The sequence below is a fragment of the Pagrus major genome, chromosome 23, assembly GCF_040436345.1.
Source record: "Pagrus major chromosome 23, Pma_NU_1.0".
Taxonomy (NCBI): domain Eukaryota; kingdom Metazoa; phylum Chordata; class Actinopteri; order Spariformes; family Sparidae; genus Pagrus; species Pagrus major.
Window position 1 is genome coordinate 5475784 of NC_133237.1, and position 15075 is coordinate 5490858.

Consider the following 15075-nt stretch of genomic DNA (forward strand, 5'->3'; position numbering starts at 1 on the left):
TCTTACAATCAAGTTTAAGCTACGTCAACTTTTGGCTAGGCTAAGGGCTATGGTGAAACTGAGTTTGAGGAGCTAGCGAGCCAGTAGATATGGAGCAACATTAGCATTTATTAAGCATCGTGTCTCTGACCACCTAGCAAATTTAAGTTAATATTCGGTCTTCTTTGAGATGTTTTTGGTCTCCATGAACTCCAGAGAAAATATCTGTCTCTTTAGAACAGTACAGTGGGTCTTTGGAGCTTTAATCAATGAAGCTAATTAGAACGATGAGAGTACAAGTTAAAAGATGCTAGATGCTAAAACGCCACAAACCTAAAAATTAGGGGTTAGATCGTGGCATATAGGTTTACGTTAGGTCTCAGTCATTAGAATATATATGGTATTAAGAGATGATCCTACTGTATTTCCACTCTTCATACTTTTGACCATCATTCCCATCAGTATTAATGATGTTGTACTCACTGAGTGAACTGCTACAAGCTGGGAACAGACATAACTTGAAAGAAGTAAGAATGGGCAAAGAATCGAGAGCAGTCAGACGATTGTACAGATTTTATCCAAAAAAACCTCAGACAAGCCAAGACAAGCTAAGTCGAAGGTGAACGTTTAAAAGATTTCCTGTTCTAAACATCCATCACATTTTACAGACCAACTTTTCTAATTTGACCTATCTCTGCTTGCCATAGGTGTTGGCTCACACACACGTGGGTGTACTCACCTCCAAAAAACGTGGTTAAGATAACCTGGCTCAGCTGTTCACTTTACAACCTGTCTCAACCTGTAATCACTAATCCCAGTCTTCAGCCATTATGTCGATAAGCACAATGATGTAATCATAACTAAGGAGAAATTAACATTCGAACCAGAATTTACATTTTAAGGTTTAGGTTACAGTGTTCTCATAAAGATGGAAGTACAAGAATGTGTGCATGTGTGTGTGTATGCGTCACAGCTTGAATACTTGTTATTATGCATCATTTTACCCATACACTTGTGCTTTGATATGCATGTGCATGATATATACATAGATATCATAATACACAATGTACATATACATTATGTAGCAGTCTATGTGGAGATTATCCAAAAAATGAACGTGTCCAAACCAACAGGCCCGTTGTACCTTATAGAAAACACATGGGTGACACCAGCACTGTGTTTTCATACAGGTGTTTTTCAGTTTGGTCTGTGTGCATGTGTGTGCGCACATGTAATTTTATGCATGTTTGGTATATGCAGTCCGCCCTCACACACTCTCCTCTTTCCCTCTCAGGCCACTTGAGTTTCCAGGACTGCTTTGTGACTTCAGGGGTGTGGAACGTAGCCGAGCTGGTCCGCGTGTCGCAGAGTGAGTCACAGCTATAATTTCCTCCTGTCAATCTCTGTGTAGACAACACACTCTCCCTGTCAGCGCTTGTACACTTCATACAGGCACTTTGTTATAACACCGTACACACAGCAGCATCCTTCATACACCAGTGAGCAATTGTTTTTTTTGTTGGGAGAACTTACTTTCTAGGGAAAAATAGCTTTTGAAGGAGAAGGCTGGTGTTATTCTACATATTCTCTATGGTCCAAAAGAATGAATTCATCGTAATGAGGAGTATTGACTGTGTCCAAAGCCTTGATGTATCTCCAATGTTTCACTGGCTGACATGTTCCTTCTTTACCATCAACAAACACACTGCAGTTTATTTTGAATTAATCCCACACTCACCACCCTGCAGCTGTAAACACCTGCTCAGGCACCAAATGTGTTTTAATCCACAGCTGAAAATAGTTCCAAGTAAATGTGCTATTTATTCCTGTTGGAGTAATGTTTGCTGATAAAACTCCAGTGGCCAGCTGTTTAGGAACATTACTGTGGCTTTTTGAAAATGAAACCATTTATTCTTGTAAAGATGGACATCTCAGTGGAAACCAAGAGCCACAGAGAGGCTGGGGCAGTCAGAAAGTATGGAGAGATGGAAGGAGATCCACTGATATTTAACATATGTAAGATCATCAGGAGCAGTCTGGTGTCAGGAAGCAACAGCTAATAAATACCAGCACACCAACTTGACCCTGGTGATGGTGCTATTTGAAAAGCCTGCATGTTGAGCTTTAACCATGTATAAAGTAAGTAGCTGGATAATATGTACTGGCTGCTACAAAGTCATTAGGTGTAGTTCTACTTCCTTACTTCGTTGCAAGGCCCAAACATAATTACAGACAATCACAAACTGTACATATCGATGGTAGTTTCTGAAATAGACAGAGAAATGCTATGTGAACATCACAGCTCATAAATATCTACTGGCTCTGACCAATGAGTAACAACAAATGTAAACTTCATGGTGGCACTAGACAGGGGAAAATCTTTGTACTCATCGTGCCACAACTGTCAGATTTTATGGCAATCCATCCGATAGTTCTTGGTATTTCAGTCTGGAATGAAACTGTGACTGACCGACCGACAGACTTGCCATCCGTGTAGCACCATAATAAATAATGGAACCCGGCCTTATCCTTCAAGAAAAGTCATGATTATATATAGTATGTATTTGCAAATTTCTTGATATTATTTTCCTGTGTGTGTGTGTGTGTGTGTGTGTGTGTGTTTGTGTTTGTGTGTGCATTTAGCCCCTGTGGCCACAGCGACCGGCCCCAACTTCTCCCTGGCTGACCTAGACAGCCCCGGCTACTACAACATCAACCAGGTGACCCTGGGACGGCGCTCCATCACCTCCACCCCCTCTACCAGGTACACATGCAAACACTAATTCTCAAAATGTGTTTATTTCTTTACTAATATTCTTCATTTCTTAAATCTTTAACCTTTTAACACTGCTGTATTCTTGACGCTTAGCTTACTCTGCTTTTTGACTGTGGACTTTCTCTCCCTGCTCTCTCCCCTCTTTTTCCTCCTTCACTGCTAATCCTTCTCGTTCCCTCTCATTTTTCCCACCGATCCGTCCGTCACTCTGTCTGCGTTTGTGTCTTTCATCTCTGGTACTTCCCCTTGCTCCCTCTATCGTCCTCTCTCGCTCATCTTACGCTGCAGGACTGAAATGGAGCTTTATGCAAGTCTCCCACGGAGGTAGTTACACTCATTACAGAATATCTCCCTCGATACTAATGCAACACAGACCCCTGCCTCACACTCGCACAAAAGCCACACACGCATGCTGTCACATAGATATGCACATGAGCGCACACATATTTAAACATTTTGGATCAGCAGTGAAACACTGTACGTTCACAACCCCCTTTATTTTATTGGTCACAGATGTATGAGTCTATAAGAATCTGCAAACACACAGGAAAAACACGTTCCAGCATCACCATGCACAATTTTTATACCCTCAGTTTGTAGCATGAGGCTGCTTCGGGCCGGTATGGATACAGCACGTTGTATAACTTCTGGACTCGTGTTTGTCTCGCTGTCTCCGGTTGTGTTGCGTTGTCCCCTCCGGTTAAACATAATACCAAAACAATACATTGAAGGAGACTTTGACATTTAGAATTTTAACAACTCTTGATTTCATGCAGACACATGCCTGACTCCAGGGAAAATAAGCATTCACATTTGTCCTTGAATGTCCCACAAATTATATTTCTACATTCATTAGAGCCCCAAATAGCCATTAGTAGGGGCTGAGGAACCAGGCTCACATGCAAGTTTAAGAAAAATGACCAAACATCAAGTGTCCCTCTAACTCCCCCCTCTTCCCCTTCACAAATTAAATAAACTCCCTCCTCTGTTGTTTTTCCTCACAGCTCCAACAAGCGCAAGTCCATTGACGACAGCGAGATGGAGAGCCCGGTGGACGATGTCTTCTACTCAGGCCGTTCCCCAGCGGCTGGCAGCAGCTCTCAGTCCAGCGGTTGGCCTAATGATGTGGATGCAGGTAGTCCAGCTACAACCTTCCCATCAGATTCTGCTGCAGCTGGGCTGAGGTCCACATCAATTCAGACGCAAAATTAAACTGATTTCTAAGTTTACAGATAAAAAGAATACGATACTTTAATGGAGGCTGCAACAAAAGTAGCTCGTCCAGTGTTTTTTTCTTGAGACATAGCACCTGAAAACTTTATTTTTATAACCTTAAAGGAATAGTTTGACAATTTTGGGAATATGCTTATTTACTTTTTGAGATTAGATTAGAAGATCGATACCACTCTCATGTCTATAAAGTAAATATGAAGCTACAGCCAGCAGCTGGTCAGCATAGCTTAGCATAAAGACTGGAAACAGGTGGAAAAGCTTGACTGGCTCCTTCCAACGGTAACAAGATCCACTTACCAGCATCACTAAAGCTCATTAATTTACATGTTGTATCTTGTTTGTTTAATCTGTACACAGAGTGTAAACCGATAGGTTGTGGTTTCAACGGCGGGTAATGTGCCAGACTGTTTCTTGGCCCGGTGCAGTAACTTCCTGGAGGTTTTTGTACAGATAAAATAAACAAGGTAGAATGTTTCAATTAATGAGTTTTTGTGGTGCTGGTATGCGGATTTTGTTACCTCTCGACAGAGCCAGGCTAGCCGTTTGCAGTCTTCATGCTAAGCGAAGCGAAACAGCTGCTAGCATTAGCATCACATTTACTGTGGAGACACGAGTGTGGCGTCAATCTTCTCATCTGGCTGTTAGCTAGTAAGGGTATTTCCCACAATCTCAAGCTATTTTTTTCAGAGAGCATCTTTGATATTTTTTATTAGTTGATCAGTCACAAACTCTGCTAAGCTGCTTCATCGTGACTGTGTGGGTGCATTTTTAATCAGATTTGATTGGCAGTGCTGGCACCGTAAGCAAAGGAGCCTTCAAACTATAAAACTATAAAACTATAATTGCTCATAGTAACTAGCTAATTGAGAAAATGTCTTTTCAGGACATTTTTAATTAAAAAAAAAACTATTTTCAGGTGTTGATTTTACACTAACTGACTTGAAATGGACCAGAAGCCACAGCTCACCTCCGTCCACCAACAAACCACTCGCCTCTGAACTGTGTTGACCCCTCTCTCCATCACTTGACCCCCCCTCATCATCCCGACTCTTCTTCTCAACCTCTTCAATTCACTATTTCTCCTCCACTTACAACCCGTGCCCCCATCGAGCAGAACAGACCTGTGAGGTAGAGTTGTCGTCATTTTGCCACAGCCAGGTTACAGTATCATTTCTCAAATGCAGCAGCAGGGACTTAAAGGGCCAGTTTACCTAAATCCAATTCAAAAACATATTTCCTCTGCCACTCCTTGTGGTTAGAACATGCAGTTTTGGTTGTATTTCCAGAGGTTTTCCACTAAAACATCTGCCACCACCCCAGTACAATAGAAGTAAATGACCATCATTTGTGGTGAAACATGACATTTGAAAAACTCTCTGTCAAGAGTTCCTGAGAATAATTTTCACTTGGGACTATTTTCAAACCCCTCCCAAAAAAAAAAAAAAGTCAAGTCCGTGCTAGTGAGGTCTCTCAAATGACACGTTACTGTCAAGTTTTTCCAATATAACTTTTAACATGAGGACCACACCTCTTATGATGGGGTGGAGGCATTGACGGATATCTCCAAACCTCTGCAAATAAAACCAGAAACTATCTTTATGCTCACTCTGTGAAAGTGTCAAAAAAATTATGTTTCTATTTTGGTTTTGGCTGAACTGACCCTTTATCAGACAACAAACTGAGTACATTGAAATATTTGTAAGTCATCAGTGAGAAGAGTGGCAGAGATGGATTTACTTTGCTCAGTTAGTCCTTATGGCGCTAGCAGTAATGTTCATTGAGTTTAACTACAGGATCGTGTGTGTGCAAAGTGTGTGTGTGTGTGTTTGTGTGTGTGTTTGAGAGAGAGAGAGAAATGTCCAGAGTCCCATGTTGTAGATTGAACACAGATAACTCTCCAAAGCCACAGTCTATGTGGCATTTGTGTTTTATTTTGTTCATCAGACAGACTTAGATTAAAAAAACATGACAGACTAGTGTAGTGAGATCTGTTTATGTTTATCACCGTATCATTTGTGAGGAATAGTTTAACAATGTGACAAGTACACTTAGTCGTTTTCTTGTCGAGAGTTAGATGAAAAGATTGATACAACTCAACTCAGATACAACCTGTGTAAGCTAGATATGAAACTACAGTTAGCAGCCAATTAGCATAGCTTAGGACGTAGACTGTTAACATGGAGCTAACCTACATGTTGTATTAACACTTTTTTAACACAATTTTTGCAAAACAAAGATATAAATTGTAAATTAATAAGCTTTAGATGCATTGGTGGGCAGATTTGGTCGCCATTCTTAACAGCCAGGTTAGCCGGTTCCCCCTTCTTCCAGTCTTTCTGCTAAGCTAAGCTAAGCTAAGCAAGTTCTTTCTTTTTCAAAAGAAAGTGTGCGACTTAAACAAATAGTAAATAACACAGGCTAAATAAATACATTGGCTTCTACACTTAAATCTTCGTGCTAAGCTAACGGTGAGCTAGCCAAGCGCTCTGTGTAGCTTCATGATTACGTTACCGTACAGTCAGTGGTATCAATCTTTTCAGCAAACTCTCAGCGAGAAAGTGAGTAACTTGTTTCCCAAGATGTCTAACTATCTCTTTCACATTATTCTCCAGACCCCCTCTGAGTTTTACCATCCAAATTCCTCAGTGTTGTCTTCTCGAGTGTTGCAGCAGAGCAGAGCAGCGCAGTGTTAACCCTCCATAACCATTCACGCTTTGACCTGCATCATTTTTAACCATCATGACGGGGACCATGTCAAATGAATTTACAACAGACTACATGTATATCTCTTGTGTTTAGTACTTGACTTTTGGGGATTCTGTTGAATTGCTAAATTTCCATGTATTCTGCAAGTTATAACCGTCACTCCCACTCACATGCTGCCATTTTAATACCGCCAGCAGTAATGATGTAACTATTTTATGGACACTTGCTGCACTCTATAACGTTAAATTCCCCTGTTGCCCATTATTTAACCACCCTTCTTCCTCTCTCTCTCACTCTTTCCATCTCTCTCTCTCTCTCTGTCTTTTTCTCTCCTCCCCTCTTCCATTGTTAACTCTTCCCTTCTCCCCTGTTTGGCCTTTCAGTGCAGCACCATTTGGCCAGTGTGCAGGAGAGGAAGATTAAGCATGAGAGCGATGGAGTGCAGTTTCCTTACCATGGTTAGAACAACATTAAACATTATACTGTGTACATGTATACATGCTCTCCTTCAGCTCACACCACCCTCAAACTTGTACACATCTCTCTCTGTCCTCTTTCCAAGTCTGTATGCACTTCCTGTGAGCTCTCTGAGCTGTTCTGCATTTTTCCATTCGTCCTCTTCTCTTCTCTTCTCTTCTCTTCTCTTCTCTTCTCTTCTCTTCTCTTCTCTTCTCTTCTCTTCTCTTCTCTTCTCTTCTCTTCTCTTCTCTTCTCTCCATCCCTCTCCTGTGTCTTGTTCTCTGGCTATGCTGCCGCTGGGTGGGGTTGTGTTTCTACCAGATGTCTGCTGTTGTCCATTGTGGGTTTACCAAAGCCTTTTGGTAGCCCAGTAGCTCCATAACATCCACCGCCTGTCTGCCTCAAAGATGTTGTTGTAAATCTGTGAAAGAAATCAGACATCCAGGAGGATGAAGACGTCCCTGGTGCAATCAAAAACATGAATTACTCTTATCCTGACACAAACAATCCAATTTATTTTAAATGTATAAATATGTGCATTATCATATCCACAACCCACACTGTTGTGACACACCACATGCATACAAACAGAGTCTCCGAGGCGGTGTGAATTTGTCAGCAACATCCAGCTAAGTGCTTTGGGTGTTGTAATTTTGTTGTCGAGCCCCAAGAGAGAAAGCAGTGAAAGACACAGAGAAGGAGGAGGAGGAGGAGGAGGAGGGGGGTGCGTGTGAATGAGGGTTTGTTGAGTAGCAGCGTTAGCCGCTTCATCCAGCCGGTTGTTTAGACAGAGCTGTTGAGTGGTGTCCCACCTGCCGTAGGCCTGACTCAACCGACTCTGAAAGACGGCACAGGAAAAACAACATACGACCCAAACAAACACGACTAAAGGCACTCAGGTGTGTCATCAATGCACAAGGCACCTTCTGTCTCCGAGACATGCTTACTCACTAACACGCACATTTACAAATGGCATGCAGACACACACACACACACACACACACACACACACACAACAAAATTTAAGCTCTTTCTCTGATTTACATTCACACACACATAAACACACACGCACGCACACCCCAATCTGGAGAGGAGCAGCGTTCCGGTCCAGATGGCGCCTCCATGTGTCTACAGCGAAGGGAGCTACTGGGTTACAGCAGACATCTGTTCTGGTGATGGTGGTGGTGGTGTTGGGAGTGAGAGATGAGGAGGGGCGGAGGAGGGAGGAAGAGGAGGGAAGGGGGGAGGGCCTCCGCCTCTGCCTGCTCTGGAGGTGAGCCTCTACCTGAATGAAAAGCTCTGAGGCATAGCAGGTGATCATGTAATTCATCATTAAGTCTGCTGTCTCCCGCTCTGCTCTGCTCCGTTCTCTCCTTCTGCCTGCTTGCTCCTGCTGCTCCGAGGTGGGAAATCCCACCACCGACTCTTCAGTAAGGGGAGCGGGGGGTTCCCAACTATTTCTGATATTTGCGACGGAGAATTCCGGCTAATCATTTGGTGTTATGGGCTTAAAACTGCGATGTGTGTGGGTGTGATTGTGGTGTTGTTAAGGTGTTCTTCCTTTGCCCGGAGCACATTACCTCAGTGTTTATGGGTGCTAATGATGTGCGAGGTCGTCGGTTAATGCACATTGTTTCTTGCTTACCTGAATGGCGAGTGTGTGAGCCTCACTCTCTCTCTTCGGTGTGTGCGTGTGTGTGTGTTTCTTGTTTTTTTTTTGTGCTCATGCTAGTGGACCAGTTCTGTGACAGTTAGGGGGTTTGTGTGGTCGCCAGCTTGTTAGCGTGGCAAGACTAGAGGGTCATGGGAGCAATTGGCTGCCAGTCTGCTCGTGCAGTGTGCCAGGAGCAGGACACAGAAATAATGTAGAACAAACAACTGCGTGTGTGCGAATATGTGTAGACACACACAAGTGCACACACACACACAGATTAAGGGAGAGATCAGAGTAACTTCTGTTAGCTTTATCAGACAAAGCTTTCATTGGGCATCTGGGCCTCATTTGCTGCTCCTCACTGAGAGGCCTCGTCGTACCAGATATTTCAGCTAGATACCGACTAATTAGGGAATATCAGAGAGACTAAAAACAATATGTATAATTTAAGGCTGTTTATGTATAATAAGCTGGTTATAATTGAACTTGTTCCGTGGTGGCAGGCAGTCATCTCTATACGTACCACCGGGGAACTGGAGCAAAACAGCTTTAATTGCAGGGATGCATTGAATCCATAACATGTTGAGGCTCAGTTTGTCTGATTATAAAAGTGCAAGGAAGGAATCCAGATGCCAAAAATTGAAATTATACATTTTTCATTCTCAGCACAGCATGTAAAGCCTTACAGTAGCTATAGCCTGCTGGTTATGTTCCTGTGTGCTTCATTATTGTCATTGAGGTGGTGAAAAGTAACTTAGTATATTTACTCAAGTCCTGTAGTACAATTTAATGGCACTTTTCTATTTATAATCATACAGTACTTCTATACTTCTACTCCACCACATTTCATAGGCAAATATTGCACTTGCATACTATGTATTGCTGTCTGACATCTGTAGTTACTTGGCATATCATAGTTTTACATACAAATACAAATACAGATGTTAATGTGTCAACAAGTATAATTCAATAATATGATATGTAGCTATAATATAATACTGGGATAGTAGCCATTCAGAATAATAATCAATATTATCGTACTCTTAAAGCTGCTGTAAGCGTTGTCGTCATTTTGGCTAACTTCCTGTCCGTTTTGCAGGCAGCTATCCCCTCCCTCCTCTCTTTTACCACATAGACGTGCAGCAGTAATCGCCAGATATAGCAACAAACAGGAGGATCCTGCTGTCTGCGTGTTCACGAACAGACAGGACCGCCTCTTTATGGATATCTCTGTCCTGATTGGATAAAGTGTGCAGGGATACCAAAAAATGTCCTTTCTCTTTTACTGCGTCATCCGAGGGAGGAGAGACATGGGTCACTGACCAAACACTCTATAACAGTGATTACTGTTGGAATATACAGCTATTTAACACTCATTTTAATAAAAGTATATCGCTTACAGCAGCTTTAAGTAAAACTTTCACCTACATATTTTATAATGTTGTATTACTCCTTTTATTTAAATCTGCAAAAACAGATTTTTTTGCCACTTGTGGGCAGCAGAGATGAGCTGTGAACACAAACCTGACATATTATCACCTTGTGATAGCTAACATTTTCCTATTATACACATTCAGCAGATATGTAGCATAAATTAGCATTTATTTTGTGTCGTGTTTGCGTCCACCTAATGAATGTAAGTCCAATATTCACTTTCCTTTAAGCTCTCTGGTCTCTACAAACTTTTGAGAAAAATATTCATCTCTTTAGCTAATTCAAGGTAAATGCTCCACTGTGTTCACCAGCTAACTTTGTCTGGCTGCAGTTTGGCACAGGACAAAAAGCATACAGTGCGTTTTTAGAGGGTTTTATGGTGGAAACATCTGCCTGTGGTGGCTGGAAACAACTGCTGATGAGAGTTTCTGAGAGTGAACAAAAACCAAAAGTTGTGGGCTGGAAAGCCAAAACAAGAAGTTAAATGAAGAAGTTAAATGAAGCTATAAAGCCTCATAGAGTTGGGGGGTAACTGCAGAGTCAGGTGATAACTCTGTGGGCTCACTACCATCCAGCCTGTTCATATACAAGCAGTCACGTGATCTACTGTTGATGTAAAAATATCTATTCTAGCAGCTTTGAGTAAAGGTTCTCAGTACGTCTTTCACCACTCGTAGCTCTTCAAGTGTTGCAGCAGCAGGTGTACTCCCTATGCAATAAATTGAACTGGTGGTAATATATTACCAAGCCACATTCCAAACACTCCATCGGAAGTAAAATATCAGCCAGATGGATGACAAGCAGAACTCCTAATGTTCTGCTGAATGCAAAATACTTTTTATCTTCCTGAAACTTTTGTTTCTCCAGACTGTTCAGCTGTTCCTCTACTCCACTTTTATTTATTGTATGACAAGGCTGTTGACTCAATGATTGGCCAAGTACCATCATGATTATCGATGATCTGCAATACGTCGCTGACATCTTAGCCAAGAATGATTTTTAACGTACCAAATATAATACATAAATACTATATGGTTACCTCCCTTTCTTACTCTTCCTTTTTTCTCTGCAACCCTGGGAGAAAGTTGGTGTCAGTGCACAATTTTACACAAAGTACACAAACAGCCTAAAAGGTTGTAAAATCTACAAAGTGAATCATCTATCTTGTTAACTGATTTATTAAATACACATGGGATTAAATTCAAATGTAAAATGCGCGTGCAACAGCAATATTTTCGTCTGGTTCTCCCGTGAAATTCGGTCCAAAACATCTTGTGCCCTTCTGGTTTCACAGCCATGGTTGTAATAAAATCTCAGATTTTATTTTGTTTGTGTTTATCCTTCTTTTTTTTCACTCTTCCACCAGTAAACAAAATTTATCTCACCCTGCTTATTGTATCCGCTCCTCCCACCTACATGTGTCACATGATGTGCCTAGCTGAACATAAGTGCCGGCGCCCACCTTTTTCTATACTTATCGGTGCCCACACATGCACAGCTGCGCCCATGCTGCCTATGAGCATTGTGGGTAAATAGTGATAAAACATTTCCCAGTGTGGCATTAAAGAAAAAGCTTTTCAGAAATCTGCTCTGTTAGACTTTATATGCTTAGCTCGTAAAATCTATTTCCACGTCTCTTTGGGCCATGTTGAAATTACCCACGTCTTTATTTGAGTGTATTTGTTTTATATGTGTGAATATTGTGTCGTTTAGTTGTTTATGGGGCTTTTGCTCGCCAGCGTTGTTTATCACTGTATTTCTCAACCAAATGTGGGGCAAAAGCAAAACATGAGTCCAGTTTGTTCCAGGGAGAAGTAATGAGGTCTATGTGTCCATGCTGATGTACTTTTCTATACTTTTACTTCCTCATTATTCTCTGTTTTATGGATTGTTCTTTCCAGAAGTTTTATTTCAGCATATATTCAACATTGTGGTTACCGGCAGAGGTCAAATACACCATTTGGCGCTGGTCCTCAAACCCTGAAAGTCTAAATTGTGCCTTTGGATTACCATACATCAAAATAAATTCCCTCTGCACCCACCGCACGAGGCCTTGATCACAGAAGAGAGCTTCTTTTATCTGTAGCTCTCACACTTTTGGCCATGTTTCTGGTCCGCTGGTGAGCCTGGCCTGTACTTAGTGTGCCCGTTTTTACCAAACTGAGGGATATTTCATGCAGTCCTTCAGCCTCAGCCGACATTTATAGACAGAGGGGGACACTTTAATATGTTTGTCTATGTGTGTCGGCTGTGCCGTCACCGCTCCTCTGCCGCTTAACTCCTTCCATCTTTCTGCCGCTCTCCCATCCAGCGTTGGCTGGCAGTTTGCCCGGTGCTCGCCACTCAGCCTGAACAGCTTGTGTGTGTGTGTGTGTATGTGTGTGTGTGTGTGTGTGTGTGTGAGAAAGTTCAGAAGGCACCTCTTTATGAAATACTGTACATCTTAAAGCAGCAACATAAAATACCTGACAGTCAGATATGCAGAAGGGCACTACATCAGAGGATCAGTTGATGTATGTTTTGGCTTGCTCTCCTGCAGCTATATGTAGCCGAGTAGCTCATTCTGGCTTGAAAAGCACAGTCTGCCCCAGATATGAGGCCATCCAGGATCCCATTCATTCTGGAGAGGCATCCTGACAAGTGCACTGAGTAGGTTGGTTGGCGTGTTTTGTTGACTTCCTGCAGCTCACTGAGCTCGGAGATCTTTGTGGTTTGGAACTAGTTAGATCTCAAAAAGGAGACGTCTCTGAATTGAATCAATGGTACGCCCTGTGAGTAAATCCAGTCAGCACAGCTTTGCTGTGTTGTTCATGCACTCCAGTGGTGACCATAGTTGGACCGCCATTGCATTTCCCAGCTCTCCTCTCTCCTGACACTAGCCCCTAGCCCTCCCGACCTCCCAACTTCCCCACCCCTTCCCCCTTTCTCCCCCGTCACCTCCCTTCGCTCTGAACCCCTGCTGCTTCAAAACATGGCCTCTCACCGGACCCTGCCCTCAACCCCCCACCCCCTCAATCTGACGGACATGGTACAGCCCGCCTACTGTACAGAAACGTAGAGTATTGGACAGATTGTGAGAACCCATCTGTATGTTAAGCCAATCAACAAATCAATGAATGAATCAATCGATCAGTCCATTGATTTCAGTCATAATCATTCGATTCTTGCAATCAAATTTAAAAGTGATAAGTTTATTTTTCTATCTTTTTTTTGAGTAGAGTCAAAGTAAGAAAAGCAGCCATGTTTGATTAAAACCTCGTCTCTGTTCTGCCATTTTGTTGATCCCCTTTTTGCCAGGACTCTCATCGCCTAGTTCTCTTAAGAAGCCGGGGAAATTCGATTTCAGCGCCCTGTCCTCCCAGACGAGGTCCCCCCGCATGGCGTTCACCCACCACCCACTGCCAATGCTGGCGGGAGTGAGACCAGGTGAGACCAACCCAGCTCCCGATCCCCCTGATCGCCCCCAACCCTTCCTCTTCCCCACCCTCACCATCTCCTCCTACCCACCCCCCCACTTCTTCAGGGCCCCACCCCTTCCCCCTGGCGCACAGTTGGGAGCATTGTCTTTGGGAGATGAGAGTGGCTGGGAATAAAAACTTGGCAGGCACCTCTGCCTCCTCTTGGGACCTTGAAGGGTGCAGGTCAAGCTGGTGACGGAGCTTCTTGGGATTCTGGGTGTGGTGTGTGACTCTGTCTGTCTGGTGGCTGGTTGGTGTATCTATAAAGGTCACTTTCTTCTCCTAAGAATGGAAGACCAGGGGGTTGCTGCTGCCTCTTCTGCCACATCTCTTTACTTGATTGTAAAGCTCACGTACTTTGATCTCGGTTCCTCATGATCAAGTGTCATTTTCTTGACTCCTGGACGATCTTGTCATGTGTCACGACACTTGACATGTGTTTTAAGAACATTTCTGAAAGCTGAAAAAGTTGCAAAAGCTGAAGACCTGGTCCAGACACATCTCAAAGACTCAACAGACGTTTTTAAATGTCTCAAATGCAACAAAACCAACCTCAAATGTAACATCTTTAACCAGAAGTATATATTAAAAAATGGATAGACTGTAAATACTTTGCAATTTCAGGTGAAAGATTAATAAGTGATGACTCAACATGACCATTACATTTTGTTTTGATCACATTTTGGTGGAATCTCTTGATGGACAAGTTGCAAGCAATGTTTATGGGACCTCTTAAATGCTCATCACCGACAATTAATTATAAACCTACATTAATTGTTACAGTAAATACTACTAGGCCAGTGAAAATAGCTTTGTAATGTAATTCATGGCTCTGAAGAGAGCTTTCCAAAGTGAATAAAATAACCCTAATGATGTCACACTGATGTCATCAGGGTTATCTCAGCTTGGGCTTGAAACTTTTAATTTTAACATGAAGCTTCATAAGCTGGAGGTTTGAGATTTGAAAAGGGAAAAGGGCATTTAGGAGGCAGGGGGATTTATGAATCACACTTTTAAGTTGCATTATGGGAAATGAAGGATCCAGGTTTTTTGGAGCTTGGTCCATGACAACAACAACATGATTTTAACCGTGTCTTTAAACGATGTCTTGTGAATCCCCCTTCTTCATGGAAGTACAATACTAAGTCGCTAAGGGGCTCTTCATCTGTTCGGCATGGGTTTGATGAGGCCAACGGGACAAAGTGGGCAACACAACAGCACAATATCAACTGACATGATCAGAGCCTCATGTGGGTCTTGAGGTCCCATCTTTAAGATGTTTCCTGTGTCAGAATCTTGTTTTAAGGTGATGCTGATACCATCTTTACATGGTGCATATTCCTAAATTCATGTTTGTGTAATCAAATTACCACACA

At 42.5% G+C, this 15075-nt stretch overlaps 1 protein-coding gene across 9 annotated transcripts in view; it reads left to right on the forward strand.

Annotated features, from left to right (window-relative positions):
- nfixb (nuclear factor I/Xb) overlaps window positions 1-15075 on the forward strand; it is a 147239-nt gene that overhangs the window by 114879 nt on the left and 17285 nt on the right. For 6 of the 9 annotated variants that reach the window (XM_073493599.1, XM_073493596.1, XM_073493601.1 and 3 more), the window contains 5 exons: window positions 1274-1348; window positions 2623-2743; window positions 3760-3890; window positions 7078-7152; window positions 13539-13667. In XM_073493599.1, the coding sequence (XP_073349700.1) occupies window positions 1274-1348; window positions 2623-2743; window positions 3760-3890; window positions 7078-7152; window positions 13539-13667 (531 nt within the window). The remainder of the gene's footprint in view (window positions 1-1273; window positions 1349-2622; window positions 2744-3759; window positions 3891-7077; window positions 7153-13538; window positions 13668-15075) is intronic. The other 3 variants (XM_073493600.1, XM_073493597.1, XM_073493603.1) reach the window with 3 other exon arrangements.